The following is a 15,719-nucleotide window of genomic DNA, read 5'->3' as shown; positions in this document are numbered from 1 at the left end:
TGCTCCCGCAGAAGAGACCTGTACCTGCTAAACAGCCCTTCCGATCTCTCCACTGCCAGTCGCTGTTTTGTTTCGTTGTATGTGCCCATTCTGGAGTCCTATAATACGACTTTTTGTGTCTAGCTTCTTTTACTTACTGTTTTCAGGGTTTATGTGTATGACAGTATGTATCAGGACTTAGCTCCTTTTTTTTTCCTTTTTTATTTATTTTTAGAATTTATTATTTATTTATTTGCTTCTTTAAGTGGGTTCCATGCCCAGGGTGGGGCGGGGCTTAAACTAATGATACTGAGTTTGAGTCACATGCTCTCCTGACTGAGCCAGCCAGGCACCCCAGTACTTCACTCCTTTTGTGGCTGAACGATATTCGTTGTCTGGATATACTATAGTTTTCTCTTCATCCATTGATGGATATTTGGGCTATTTGCAGCTTTTGGCTGTTGTACATAGCGCTAGTGTGAATATTCGTACGCACTTGTATGTTTGAATGCTGGTTTTCGTGCTCTGGGATATATACCCAAATGGTAGTTCTATGTGTAATTTTTTGAGGAACCACGATGCTGTTTTTTTACACTCCTCCTAGCAGTGTATGAGGCTTCGGATTTCTCCACATTCTCACTGTGCTGCCTTTTCATTTGTTCATACCCATCCTTAGCCAATTTGAAGTGATACTTCCGTTGTGGTTTTGATTTGCATTTCTCTAATGACTAATGGTGTCAAGCATATTTTCATGTGCTTCTTGGTCCTTTATCCTCTTGGGAGAAATGTCTATTCAAGTCCTTTCCCCATTTCTAAGTTGGTTTACCTTTCTGTTGCTAAGATGTAACCATTTTTATATAGTCTGGATACTAGATCCTTATCAGATACATGATTTGCAAATAACTTATCCCATTAAGTAGATTGTGTTTTCACTTTTTTGATAATGTCCTCCACAAAGGTTTTAATGTGGTGGTGGTCAGTTTTTTTCTTTGCTTATGCTTTTTATGGTGCATCTAAGAATTCATTGCCAAATCCATTGTCCTGAAAATACCTTCTTGGTTTTCATCTTAAGAGTTTTATTGTTTTAGTTCTCACATTTAGATCATTGATCCATTTTGGGTTAATTTTTGTTTTATGACATGTGGTAGGATTTTTCGAAACTACTTGATCCACTCCTTTTAAATTGGCAAATGCTTATGAAAAACCTGGTTATTTATATTTTTTTACGAAAAATTTCAAACATTTTCAGAAGTAGTAGACTGAATTCCCATGTACTCTTTACCCAGCTTTGGCACCTAGCATTTGATAACCGTCTTGTTTCTCTTTTCTCTCATTCCTCCCTCTCCTGCCTGGAAACACACCTATTAGTCGTACTGAAACAATCCCACACGTACTTCATTTGTGAAACTTTCTTCCTTAGAAATAGAACCACAAAGCCAGTATCGTCACAGATTTCTTATTTTAAGTATAAGAATATGTTTATTTTGGAAAGTTTAGGAAACCTAAAAAGAATCAGCAATAAAAGTCAGTCATCACTATCAGCCACTATTAGTCTTTTGATGTATCATTCAAAGTCTTTTGGACTTTATAGTCTTTACCTATAACTGCATTTAAGAATGATTTTTGTGGCCACACAGCATGGCACCCTGCTGCTCTGTGATCACTGTTCTGTAATTGATGTTCTCAGACAGTTAGCATCTGTTATCCAGGTTTTCAATATGAAAACTGAAGGATCCTTTCTTTTTTTCTTTTTAAAGATTTTATTTATTTATTTATTTATTTGCGAGAGTGAGCAGGAGCAGAGGGAGAAGCAGACTCCCTGTTGAGCGGGGAGGCCAGTATAGGACTGGATCCTGGGACCCTGAGATCATGACCTGAGCTGAAGGCAGATGCTTAACTGACTGAGCCCCCCGGGCGCCGGAAAACTGAAGGATACTTTGAATCATAGGATGAATTTCTAGAGATGAAAGAACTGGCTCAGTTTGGGAATTTATTGTTAAGGTTTTTTGATTAATCTTGTAAATTGTTGTGTAATCAGAAACACATTTCATGCAGTTTCTGAGCTTGCTCCCGCTGCCGTCTCTTTTTCAGCGTGTCAGTGCGGTTTTCTTGATTACCTTTTAGTTCCCTGGGTGAGGGATGGTCTTATGTACAGTTTATACTTTCTGCCCTTTTGGGGGAGAAAAATACCCAGAGTATAGAATGGGATATACTGTCTCTACTGTCTTATAATGGTTAACCCTTAAATTATAAGTAAATTTATTCATTACCTTTGAGTTGCAGTGACTTTTTCATGATACTTTAGCAGTTGGTCCAAATTGGCTTTGAAGGATCTTTTTAATACATTTAACTCAATCCAGTGCTTTTTCTTAGCATAATGTCTTTTACATTTAAAAAAAATTGCAGCTCAAGATATCAGTGCAGTGAATAGTACAAGCTGTAAGAAGAAGCCAGATGAAGATTGTGAGGGCCCTTTTAGACCTGCAAAAACCCTGAAAGAGGGAAGTGTCCTAGATGTTCTCAAAAGCCCCGGTAAGTTAACAGCTGCCTTTGAAAATACTCTAAAATCTTAAGTACAAATTTGTGGTCTTATTTTAATGCTGTCTATGGTATGCTTTAGGTGTTTAAAAAATTATGGCTAGTTTGATAGGAGATTGACTTGAAAGTAGTCATAGTCAGATGTAAGTCTTTTATGTATTTATTTTTAAAGATTTATTTATTTATTTGAGAGAGGGAGACAGAGCACGAGAGGGGAGAAGTCAGAGGGAGAAGCTGGGAACCCAGTGCGGGACTTGATCCCGGTACTTTGGGATCATGACCTGAGCTGAAGGCAGTTGCTTAACCAACTGAGCCACCCAGGCGCCCCAGATGTAAGTCTTTTAAAGTAAGTTTCTTAGAAACTCTCCTTTAGAATTCAGATCTCTCTTTTTTTTTTTTTTTTTTTTTTTAATTTTATTTATTTATTTGACAGAGAGAGAGATCACAAGTAGGCAGAGAGGCAGGCAGAGAGAGAGGAGGAAGCAGGCTCCCTGCGAGCAGAGAACCTGATGCGGGGCTCGATCCCAGGGACCTGGGATCATGACCTGAGCCGAAGGCAGAGGCTTTAACCCACTGAGATACCCAGGCACCCTAGAATTCAGATCTCTTAAGAGGCAAGTATAGCAGGAGAAGAAGAGGGAAGTGTAGAAGGAGAAAATGAATTGCCTTTTAGTAGCGATAGACCAATATGAGGGGAAAAAGAGTAAATGAACCTGATTATACACCTGGGCATATCTTTCTCTGATGGTAATGTTGAATTGCCTCGTTCTCAGATCATTGCCTAGTTCTTTCTGGGCAATGAAGGAAAGAAAACATTTGCTGATCCCAACATAGGTATACGTAAGGGACTGTGCTCACTTGAAAAGAAATTCGAGAGCTCATAGAAATAACTTGAAGGCAGTGACTAGAAGTCCTCCGTAAGTTTTCAGTTTGGGAATCAGGACAGCTACGACTGCGATTATGATGTCTGCTATAGAGATGTAAACATGTTTATAACATGATGTGGTTGCTCAGAGAGAATTTGGATTTACTGAGCAGATAGACATGTCTAATTGAATAAGAATTTGCAGATAAGGTTGGCTTCCACAGCAAAATTTAGGAGGATTAGGTTTTTTTGGTCTGGCTTTGTCATTTTTAGAGATGAGGGTACTGCCTTCAGGAGTCCTGGTGACTTAGACGATGTGGCACAGTTGGGGAGAGCTGCAGAGCGCCTGGGCTAGCAGCAGCTGAGGGGTGGTAGAGCGGCGGCGCATTCCTACAGTCCGTCCTCATGTAGCTTCTGCTCTGCATTCAGGGTGCCCAGCCCTCCTCCCTTTCAGTTTTCTTTAGCAAGATTTGGAGGAGTCCTATGTTCTGTGAGGGAAATTAGGAAAACCTGAGAAAGAGGAAGGAAAGGAAATCTATAACACCTTAAGATGGTTACTGTTAAAATCGCACCAAACTTAGTGACTCAGATTAATCATTAACAAGATGGTACATTTTAGACCACTGGGAGTAACTAAAGTATGTTTGCCTTTTTGCTAAAACTAGCTCGAGGTTGGATTAATCGTAGCCTTAGAAAATCTCTAAACAGTCTTCTGTATCCTCTTACCCTCCAATTTTATTTTCCTTTTGTGTTAAAAGCTGGAAAAACAGGTCACTGGGTTTGTTGGTACATGTACAACAAAGGGTAATGGGTCCAAAGTAAAGGATTGGAAGGTCATTCCCATGAGTAAAGCTGGAATGAATCGATTCAATTCGATGACAGCAGTTTTGGTAGTACCAAGACTTTCTCAACTCCTGTTACTCCATGGTTCTCTGTGAATAACTGAATTGTCTGAGTACATTCATTGGTTACGGAAAAGGTATACTTACAATGGGAAAGGTTCTGTGATTATATTGGAGAACTATGTGAGGCAATTTATTTGAATTAGGATTTGGTAATGTTCCACGGGCGTCTTTGAGTAGCATGAGCTCATCCTCCACAAGGGTAGACTGGGTCTTCCTTTCTGTAGTTCTAGACCTTACCAGATGGTTTGGTTTTTTGTTCATTGGTTTTGTTTTGGTTTTTTTTTGCTTACACTTTCCTCTTTCCCTCATTATAGGTTTCGCATCACCGAAGGCAGATTCTCTTGCTGCTCAGCCTCCTACCACAAGCCCAGTTGTTTATACAAGACCAGCAATAAGTAGCTTTTCTTCTAGTGGCATCGGGTTTGGGGAAAGTTTAAAAGCTGGACCGTCGTGGCAGTGCGATACTTGTCTACTCCAGAACAAACTTACAGACAGCAAGTGTATCGCCTGTCAGGCTGCAAAGCTGCCGCCCAAAGAGACTGTGAAACAAACTGGAATTGGAACACCGAATAAAAGTGACAGATCGGCTCTTCCCTCCTCAGGGACGGGGTTCGGAGACAAATTTAAACCGGCAGCAGGCACTTGGGATTGTGATACCTGCCTAGTGCAGAATAAACCTGAGGCGATAAAATGCGTGGCCTGTGAAACCCCGAAGCCCGGGACCGGTGTGAAGCGAGTCCTTACGCTGCCCACGGCTCCGGAGAGCGCGGTGACTGCGACTGTGGCTGCCGCCTCTGCCACGTGCACTGTGACCACTGCCGCCTTAGGGTTTGCTGAGCAGTTTAAAAGGCCCGTGGGCTCTTGGGAGTGTCCAGTATGCTGTGTTTTTAATAATGGCGAAGACAGTAAATGTGTGTCCTGTGTGTCTGAGAAACCAGGTACGTGTGTGGCTCTTTGGGAAAATTTTATTCATTGTTTGAGTAGGACATTTAAATTCATTGTGTGCTAACAGCCACCTCCGTGTAATGCGGCTGGTTGAGCCTTTCCTCGTCCACCTTCATTTCTCTGAGCCGTCCTGAAGTACAGTGACTTGCCTGGGGCTGGAGCTGCGTCTTTCCGGGGCGGTGCGTTAACCAGCCCAGTACGGGCTTAGACGCTTTCTTTGCATCCGTTTCTATCAGAACCTTCCTGCTCGTCACGGTCATTTTCGAAGTTGACTAGTACAGATGCTGAAAGATCTTAGAAGGGGCAGCCTTCAGCCTTTCTCAGACTGTTCTCCAGAACGAAATAGCACTTCATCTCTTTCCCTCTTAGAAGTGAGGATGGCAATTGGTCATTTCCAGAGAAGTTTTCACAGAAGGTAGTCAGTATCACTTTATGAGAGGCTGACTGTTAATGGTGATACCTGTACCTCTGTTCTCTGCTAGAGAGATTGCAGTGAGAGCAAATTACTGAATCATGAATGAAAAAAATTCTAACCTGGCAGTGAGAAAAAAGGAGTCAGGTTTGAGTTTTTCCTGTGTCTCTGTTCAAATTTGAAGAAGTTACTGAGATTCACAACTGGAAATGACTTCTTGCTGTTTTTGTAATAATGTTATAGAATTGTTTGGTCTAGGTATATGGCAACCTGGATACTAAGTAAAACCTTTTATGGATGCCCTGGGAATTATGCTTTCCTTTTTATTGCATTATTCATGGATATGAAGTTTTAGGTCTGCAACGGGAAGTTCTGTATTTGTTAGCCTCTACCCTATGTCTGAACATAAGGAGTGAGCCATAATTTCTCATTCTTACTGCACATCTCCACAAGAATAAGATTTCAGAGTCTTCATTCTGAAATAACTTTCCTTTTCCATCTGTCATTCCTCCTCCTCCCCTAAAGGGGAAAAAGAAAAAAAGGGCAAGTCTTTGATCAAACAAGAAACCAGAATTAATTCTGAGTTGATTAGGAGAATAAAACTGAGTTAGGAAGTAAAGTAATGTTAGGAAGTAAAAGTAATGTCAGCTATGGATAAAGGAAGCTCATACATTTATTAAAGAAATCCCAGCTTCATCCTATAAATGATGAGCCATCATTTTAAGCAGAGGAGTGATACAGTTAAAGTTGTGTGTTTGACAGATTTCTTGGTGGCTTTTTGGAGGGTAGATCTGAAGACAACAAAAGTTGGAGGGATACCGGAGGACAGATCAGGTTGTTGTATCAGTAGTACATGTGGGCAAAGGTAACGGCGACGGATACTAATGGAGTCACACCAGGATGTCAAATAATGTACAGTTGAAGCCCTGTGGGTTTTGAAGTTGTGAAGTTGAAGCTGTGAAATTGACAAATAATGTGAGGACTTTGGAGATCCTAGAATGGGCGCTCCAGGCTGGAAATACAGATTTGGGAGTCATTAGGTTATAGTTTTCCAAGAGGCTACATAAACTGAGGGGTTGGTGGGAATAGAGAAGATGGCTCGAAACTGAACTCTTTTAACTTAAGGGAGTGGCAGGAACGAAATTTTGGAACAGTTAATCTTTATTTATTTATTAAGATTTTATTTATTTGACACAGAGAGCAGAAGTAGGCAGAGAGGCAGGCGGGGCAGGGGGTGGGGGTTCTGGCTCCCTGCCAAGCAGAGAGCCCGATGCGGGGCTCGATCCCAGGACCCTGGGATCATGACCTGAGCTGAAGGCAGAGGCTTAACCCACTGAGCTACTCAGGTGCCCCTGGAACAGTTAATCTTCTAGAGGAGGAAATCCCAAAACTACATGGCACTGGTTGCTTCTTAGAAGAATGAACCTTGGGGAACAAGAGCAGAGGTTGCAGTAAGAAGACCGTTACTCAAGCAAGAGCTGAGGGCTGCTCGACTCTGGGGAGCAGTAGGAGGCTCAGAAAAGGTGAAGGAAACAGGAGAAACAGGAAGACGCTTCTAGCCGTGCTGCCCAGCTGGCCGGGGGCACTGCCCCCAGGAAGGAGACCACAGAGCTGCGACTGCAGGTACTGCTTCGTTGCTCATGAGACTTTTGAGGACGGTGGACCAACGATGCAACCTCGGGGGGCAGTTTTCGTGGCAAGATGGAGGAGAACCTAATGGTAGAACAGATGCCAGGTGCCTGGGAGAGGCGACAGGACAGGAGGTGGAGACGCCGGAGTCAGTGACTCCCCTCATCACACACATGCTTCACGATGGCTTCGCGGGGCCATCCTTCCCGTGCCCCCTCTGCTCCCCACGGACTTGCCAGTTCTGCTGAAGATTTAAATGACCCCTCTGCGAATCCGTTCTTCTCCTGCTCCTTAGTCAGCTCTTTCTTCATTCATCACTTTCCATCTTGGCGATGGTGCTACTACACATTATGTTGTACTTTTCCCCTTGTAGACCGTTAGCACTTTGAGAAGTTAAGCGGCATTTCATTCATCCCCATGTCCTTAGAACTGTGGTATATTATGGTACTTAATAAATGTCTGTTAAATAGCTAGGTTCTAACCAATGCCATGAACTTCTGTGTAAAAATTTCAAAGGCAGAGACCTGGGTTTTGAAATCGTGCAGTTGATGCGGTCTGTGGCTATGTATTTTATGTGTTAGACTATTGCCTACAATTTATATCTTAGATTTCAAAATGCTATGCTGTTCGAAGAGATTTGATAAAGATTCTTAAGGACATTTTAGTCTTTCAGTCTCTGATTACTGAGTACGTGGTTTTTTTTTTTAAACCATGATTATTCAAAACTCGGGTTAAGAGAGCTCATCACTGGGCAAGGTGAGTGTGAGCTGCTTATTTGTAAGATTAAAAGAATTCTGATATGTCTATATTGTTTTTAACAGTGTAAAGTCTATATTTCTGGCACTTTACACTAATTGAACATTTAGACTTAGTGGTATCTTAAGATATTGACATAATGTGAATTAGAATTTGTTTCCTTACTGTTTTTTAGGAAGTTCGGTACCTGCTTCAAGTAGCAGCACTGTCCCCACCTCTCTGTCTTCTGGAAGCTGCTTGGGGTTAGACAAGTTCAAGAAACCCGAGGGCAGCTGGGACTGTGAAGTGTGCCTGGTACAGAATAAAGCAGATGCTACTAAATGTGTGGCGTGCGAAAGTGCAAAGCCAGGCACAAAATCTGAGTTTAAAGGTAAGGCATCGGTGCAGTGCCTCCTTGTACTGCCATTTTAAAGTGAAATATTTGCAGATAACTTCAGTCTCACATCTGAGTTACTGTAAAGCTGGGTGACTGCCTGGTCAGCAGTGAGGGTTTGTTTTGGTTTGTTTGTTTGTTTGTTTGTTTGTTTTTGTTTTGCTATATTTATTTATTTATTTTTTCCCTGCAACTGTTAAGGGACTGACTATTCTATCTTGTGTTGAGTCTGAGAGAATTGCAGATACTTGTTTCTAACTGTTAACAGCCCTTTGGGATTTAGGTGAGTTTACTGATTCTGGGGATTTACACCCTGAGAACCAAGTAATCTGGACTTGGGCTTTGGTTTCCCAGAGAATGTTCCAGAGAAAGGAGTCTCTTAATAATTTTGTTTTGTAAATACAAAGGAAGAACCTCTAAAAACAATTTATGCTGAACTGTCACCGAAGGCCACATTTTCAAGTCTTTATTATCCTTTGTGACTTAATATTTCATATGAGATACATTTCAGTAAAAAGGTTGATAAAGCTGGGAAAGAGTAGAAATTTTAGATCTGAAATAGCAGTCAGGGAGAGTTGAGAAAGATTGTTACCAGTAAGGGAGAGGGCCTCAAAGGCGAGACCATGAGGGCATTAAAGAAAGAATGCCAAGTTTAATTAGCTTGTACCCGTGTCTTGGACTAATGACTTCCAGACTCTTGACTGGAAACCAAGCAGGAAGCTTTTACATTGTGACCCACCACATGTATAGCATATTTGTATGATTGATTGAAAAGTGTCACAAACCAATACTTACTCTTTAGTTTAAGTTACCCTATTTCCATTCTTTTTCATTTTAGAAGAAAAATGCTGGTTGCAACCCACCAAATTAATTACATGGCTAAAGGGACGCAGCTGGTTTGAAAAACACTGCCTTTGGGGGGTGCCTGGGTGGCTCAGTTGATCTGACTCTTGGTTTCGCTCAGGGTCGTGAGATCGAGCCCAGTGTTGGGCTCCACAGTCAGTGTGGAGTTAGCTTGAAACTGAGTGTCTCTCCCTCTTTCTTTCTTTCTCTTTGTCTGCCCCACCCCTACTCGCTATCTCTCAAATAGATCAAATAAATAAAATCCCAGACTCTGCATTTGGGTGTTTTAGGTCACTATTTTCCAGTCCACTTGAGGTTGTTGTGTAGCTGTGAACCTCGTGGTCCTCTTTCCGTACCCTCTCCCTGTTGTGCTATAATCATCAAATCTTCAAGTCTGTGCCTTTGAGGCAGAAGTGAGAACGAGTTAATTATTGTCTTTAGCACCTCAAGTTTTAGCTTTCCGTCTAATATCACTTGAGGTATTTACAGACCATGTGGAATGCTGCTTGCTTCTCAGATTTTGATAATTTTTAAGGTAAGTTTCTCAGCGAAAGAAAGAAATGGGTCATCATTAAAGGGAGATTTGAAGATAAGAGGGCTTTGTCTCTATACATGGGTAAGCGGGGTTGATGGATAAATATCTTGGCATGCCAGTGATTCCTGTTCATTTCTAGTTTCTAAGCTACAGAAAAGCATTATGAAACCAAGACTTTGATCTTGTCAACATGGTACTATTTGTTTGTAAGCAAACCAATAGTTTGCTTCTGCTTATGCAGGTCTTCTGGTGTTCTGAGGTTGAACTTCTTTTTAATGTTTGATTGATAACGAATTTATTCACAAGATGTCAAACTCTGGCTATAACAGGATTCCTAGTGAAAAGTCTGTCTTTTGTCCCCGTTGGTTCATTTTCCATCCTTCCTCACCCACCAGAGGGAATAACTGGTGGTTAGTTCCTCAGAATTCTTCCAGAGTTTCTTCATAACACATGATAAGCAAATATACTCTTATTCTGTGTGTTCTTATTTCCTCTGTTTTGTTAGAAAATGTTGTGTACCATACTGTCTTTCTGCCCCCTTGATTTTATCCTGGATTAGCTTGGACACAGCTTTGCTCTTCGTTCACAACTGCCTGGGACTGCATATGACATTTTGCATGTCTGTGAGTTTATCTTTAAAAATAAAGACTTAGGGGGAATAAAAGAAAGTAAAATAAAGACCTAGGATGTGAAGGTGATCTGGCTGTGCGCTCACCCCATTGATCACCGGGGTGGCTTCCCCTGATCCGGCTGGCTGGCGCTCCCTTCCTCCCTACGGCTCCACGTACATCCGTCCCAAAGTTGCGTGCTCTGGTCAAAGAGGACGACCTTCCCAGATAGAGGAGGGCCCTTCTCAACTCAAGCTTGTATATAGAGCAGCTGCACTCCCCTGCTAGAACCTCCAGGCAAGCTCTCAAGGTCCATTCTTAGGAGCGTGTAGGGTAGTGAAGCTTCAAGACTCCAGATGTATCCAAGTGACGTGCTGCATGCATCAGTCTGCCTTTCTTTACAGAATAAATAAATACTTAGCTGTAGAATCCTTGGGTCAAAGGATACATGTGTTTGTAATTTCTAGTAAATACAGTTGCCTTCCATGGATTGTGTGCTAATTTACCCATCCACCTGTCCTGTAGAAAGTGTCTGTTCCTCCTCGACTCCTCACCAACACTGCCTTACCAGGTTTGTTGGATCCCGGCCGGTGTCACGGATGAAAGGTGGCGTGTCCGTGTAGTTGGGAGGAGCGAGATGGAATTCTCTTGCCGAACATGGGGCTGCTGCGTCGTGTTCACTGCCTTTCACTCTTCAAAGGAGGCCTTTCCAGAGTTAGTCCTTTTTTTTTTTAAAGATTTTATTCGTGTATTAGATAGTGGGCACGTACGAGCAGAGGGAGAAGGAGAGACAAACCCCCGCTGAGCAGGGAGCCCGACGCGGGGCTCGGTCCCAGGACCCTGGGATCATGACCTGAGCTGAAGGCAGACGCTTAACCAACTGAAGCCACCCCGGTGCCCCTCCAGAGGTATTCGTTTGTTTTTCAGGGGGACATTTTATTTGCGAGGATAGCGTTAACTCAGTGACTTGTGTTTTATATTTTGAAGGCTTTGGCACATCTTCCTCATCTTCAAACCCAGCAGCCTCATCCTTCAAATTTGGTATCCCATCATCCTCTTCTGGACCTTCTCAGACCTTAACAAGCACTGGAAATTTTAAGTTTGGAGATCAGGGAGGCTTCAAAATCGGAGTGTCCTCAGATTCTGAGTCTCCAAACTCCGTGAGTGAAGGCTTTAAATTTCCTAAACCATTAGGAGATTTTAAATTTGGAGTTTCGTCTGAAACTAAACCTGAGGAAGCTAAAAAAGACAGTAAGAGTGAGAACGATTTTAAGTTTGGACTTCCTTCGGGCGTAAGTAACACGGCTTCGTTAGCTCCATTTCAGTTTGGCGTGTCTAATCTCGGGCAGCAGGAGAAGAAAGAGGAACTACCTAAGTCTTCGTCTGCGGGCTTCAGCTTTGGTCCCGGTGTTATTAACCCCACCCCTGCTGCTGCCAACACCGCAGTGGCCGCTGAGAGCAAGAGCAGCTTCAGCTTTGGAACCCTAGAAACCAAGAGTGTTTCCGTGGCTCCTTTCACGTGTAAGACGTCAGAGGCCAAAAAAGAAGAAACGCCTGCCGCCAAAGGAGGGTTCACGTTTGGCAGCATAGAGCCCGCCCCTCCGCCGTCTGCCTCGTTGTTCGTGCCGGGAAGGACAGAAGAGAAGCAGCAGGAACAGGTCACTTCCACTTCTCTGGTGTTTGGGAAGAAAGCTGACAGTGAAGAGCCAAAGTGTCCATCAGTGTTTTCCTTTGGAAATTCAGAGCAGACCAAAGAGGAGAGTTCTTCAAAGTCCACCTTTAGTTTCAGCGTGGCGAAACCAGCTGAGAAGGAATCGGAACAGCCAACAAAGGCCGCTTTCACATTTGGAACGCCAACCAATACTACGGCTGGTAAGGATTAAACTTGTTTTTTTTTTTTAAATAACGAGGCGTCTCTGATCTCTGGACAAATGCAGCAGGTCAGGGAGTGGTTTACACTGAACAGAGCTGAGCGAGACCAGGAACAGCTCTCTGGAAAGGAGCATAGGATTTTCAGTTTTCACTGCTCCATACCCCAAGAGGTGAAGAGGTTATCTACAGCTGTGATGGTAAGCCCGCAGGGTTGCACGTCTGTCCACGCTCCTCCCTTCTGTTTGAGCTTTGACAGTTGGGATTGGCCGCCTGTTCAGGAGCCTAGGCCTGCCTTCGTAAGCTCATGAAATATTTCTAACTCACTCTTTATGTACAGGCCTTCATTCACAAATACAGTTAACGAGTCGTCATCAGGCATTTAAGGAGCATAGACAACAAATATAATTTGTCTCTAAACAGGGGATTATGAAAACTAGTATCCTGAAGGAAAAATGAAAGAGTATTTTAAAAACTTTCAGAAAACGTGCTTGGTGAAATGAAATCCTTCTGTGGGCTGAGCAGCAGAAAAACCTTAGATGATGGATTAGTGAACTAGGATTTCACAGAACTCAGTTTCACTGGGTCCAGCCAGCCCACAAGTGCCGTTGCAGAAGGGGTGCTTAGCAGATGAGAACAGGACGGAAGAAGTATGAAAGCAGTGACAGAAGAACATTTTCTTTGTGCAGAGAAAACCTCTCCTTAAAAATGAAAACGGCCCACTCATTAGCCAGGACCAGTGAGGTTGTAGGACACTAAAGCCAAAATTTTGAATGCTTTCAGAGAGAGGAAAGCTCTTTGCCATCAGACTTTGAATTTGTAAGACCATGTGCTTGAAACAGTAGAGCAGCGTCCTAAAAGTGAAAATGGTCTTGATCTTACAATTTTATATCTAGCTGAAGGGCAAAATAGAGATGTTTTCAGACAGGCAAAAAAATAGAATGCCTGTGAACACTTCTGAACATACACTGGAAACACGAAATGAAAATTTACTTTGGAAAAAAAAAAAGGAAATTAGTGGATTTTTTTTTTTTTTTAAAGTCCATTGTCTGGACATTCAAAACACCCTCCAAAAAAGAAAAAGAAAGTAAATACTCCATTATATACAATTTGGAAAGGAGTAAAAACACAATTAGGTCTAATTAGATGTAATCGTGGTATCACTGTACTTTTTCCACTGAAACAGACTCTCAGTCTCCCATTAATGGACTTGAAAGTGAGCCAGCATGCTCCACTTTCTTTTTTTTTTTTTTTTTAAGATTTTATTTATTTATTTGACAGAGAGAGATCACAGTAGACAGAGAGGCAGGCAGAGAGAGAGAGAGGGAAGCAGGCTCCCTGCTGAGCAGAGAGCCCGATGCAGGACTCGATCCCAGGACCCTGAGATCACGACCCGAGCCGAAGGCAGCGGCTTAACCACTGAGCCACCCAGGCGCCCATGCTCCACTTTCTGTAAATCACACTAATACCCATACCATATCGCGGCTGGCCTGTACAGAGAGCGTATTGGAACTGAGACCTCATTGGGAGAGTTAAAAAAAAAAAAAAATCTTCAGGAAGGTGGGTGATTTCAGGCTCATATACAACCAGTAGCTTTCCTCTAAATCAGCAAGACATAGCTGCACAAATGACCTATTTCAGACCTGTTCCCGAGTGAGAGCACTGTCCCTCCCAATGTCCTCCGTGTCTTCTCGCTCTGTGTGTAGTTGACTCTGTGAGTTTCAGGTGTGCAGCATAGCGATCGGGCGGCTGCGTGTGGTAGTCCGTGCCCAGTGCCGGGACAGCACTGTAGACTGTCTTCTGGTGCTGGGCCGTGTCAGCTGTGACGGATTCCTTCCAGAGCTGGAAGCCTTCGTTTCAGTTCTGAGAGGAATTTCGATGGAGTGTGACAAGCTAAGCTCATTTTAAAATTCACCTGGAAGGGAGAATGCATGAGAGATTTTGGAGAAAAGGGCAGGCATGCAGACAGGTTTGCTCCGCTCGTATCAGACCATACCGTGAAGCCACAGGAATTAAAACAGTCTAGGAGAGGTAACTGCAGAGGGAATAAATGGACACGTACTTGGAAATTTAGTGTGTCCTAAGGGGGGAGTTATAAACGAGTGAGTGAGGACGACCTGGTCAGTAAGTGATGCAATGGGACAGATGAGGGTCTTGTTAACATTTCTTGCAAAATCAAGGGGAGAGCCGTCTCCCGCCGTCTGAACAGGTGTCCAGATGTAGCCTCCAGTTTGGGGTGTGGGATTGAAGGGATATTTTTTATTCTTACTAATCTGAATGCTGAAAGTTATCTGATCTGAGACTCAGTCCAAAAGCCATAAAAGAAAAGATGGACATACTTGCTTACATCAAAATTCAATATAGCACGTCCATTTGATGAATTTATATAAAAAAAACTTTAGTGGTTCTGTGTTCCAATGACTGGCTAGACTGCACGGTAGGAAGAAGTGCCTTTCTGTGGTTCCGAGTCCTCAGAGTTTTGTGTGTCCCGTCACCCGTGTCTGCAGATCCGGGGGCCGCGAAGCCGGCGTTCACCTTCTTGAACAGCAGCGCCCCCACGTCCAGCGCGCCGGCCCCGGCCGCCGCGGGGGGCATGTTCGGGAGCTCCGCCGCCGCCTCCAGCGCGCCCGGGACTGCCTTTGTATTCGGACAGGCCGGCAACCCTGGGAGCGGCCCTGCCTTCGGGAGCTCGGCCGAGTCGGGCGCATCTCAGTCGCTGCTGTTTTCTCAAGAGAGCAAACCAGCAACCACGTCGAGCGCGGCCGCGGCCGTCACCCCGTTCGTCTTTGGGCCGGGAGCCAGCAGCCACAGCACCGCCAGCTCCGGCTTCAGTTTCGGAGCCACGACCACATCCAGCTCTGCAGGTACGGTGACGCGAGGAAAGTGGACGTGTTGCAGCCGGACGGGCTGGGACTGTCCTCTCCCGGCAGGTAACTAGCGGGGACCTGAGAAGTGACAGGTGCCGCTAGGCCGGCTGCCCCCAGCGTGCTGTCACACGTTCGCTGCCTGGAATCACGTCCATTTGGTGGTTCGGTTTAATATCATGAACTCGTGGCGGGGAGCTTTCTAGTGTGAGTGTCCGCTTTAGATTTTCCAGGTGTTCTTTTTGAAACGTTGGGTGGTTGAGTAACCAGAAACTGGGGACTCTCTCATTCGGCGTGAGCCCGCGGTTGGTAGCACGTACGTGGGACAGCGCTGGTGGCCTCTGCTGCGGGTTAGGTAGTCAGGCGAGAGATCGCTTGTCCTCGATCGCTCTCTCTGCCTGACAAAAAATGTGGCTGCGAAGGTGGGGACGCTGGCTCGTCAGCCACTTTGCTGATGCGAATTCTGTATGGTCTCACTGAGTAATGGGCGAGGACTGTGCTCCTCGTGATTATCGAAACTGGCCTTGCTGGGGTTTGCTCCAAGACAAGTGTCTGAAAGGAAGCTTCAGGTTTGCTGCTGACTTGCTAGCAGTTTCTT

The 15,719-nt window shown here is 44.0% G+C and overlaps 1 protein-coding gene and 1 long non-coding RNA gene across 6 annotated transcripts in view; one reads left to right on the top strand and one right to left on the bottom strand.

Annotated features, from left to right (window-relative positions):
* The window catches only part of NUP153 (nucleoporin 153), an 87,875-nt gene that overhangs the window by 65,413 nt on the left and 6,743 nt on the right, over nt 1-15,719 (top strand). For all 5 annotated transcript variants that reach the window (XM_082731803.1, XM_082731799.1, XM_082731800.1 and 2 more), the window contains 5 exons: nt 2,386-2,511; nt 4,602-5,225; nt 8,205-8,399; nt 11,376-12,260; nt 14,765-15,121. In XM_082731803.1, the coding sequence (XP_082587929.1) occupies nt 2,386-2,511; nt 4,602-5,225; nt 8,205-8,399; nt 11,376-12,260; nt 14,765-15,121 (2,187 nt within the window). The remainder of the gene's footprint in view (nt 1-2,385; nt 2,512-4,601; nt 5,226-8,204; nt 8,400-11,375; nt 12,261-14,764; nt 15,122-15,719) is intronic.
* On the bottom strand, nt 11,518-15,654 carry LOC309865468. The gene is made up of 2 exons (XR_014312112.1): nt 13,705-15,654; nt 11,518-13,491 (listed from the first exon to the last, which is right to left on the bottom strand). It is a non-coding gene; the product is annotated as an uncharacterized lncRNA (long non-coding RNA).

Source organism: Mustela nivalis (genome assembly GCF_964662115.1).
Source record: "Mustela nivalis genome assembly, chromosome: 5".
NCBI lineage: Eukaryota > Metazoa > Chordata > Mammalia > Carnivora > Mustelidae > Mustela > Mustela nivalis.
This window is presented reverse-complemented; position numbering and strand designations above follow the sequence as displayed.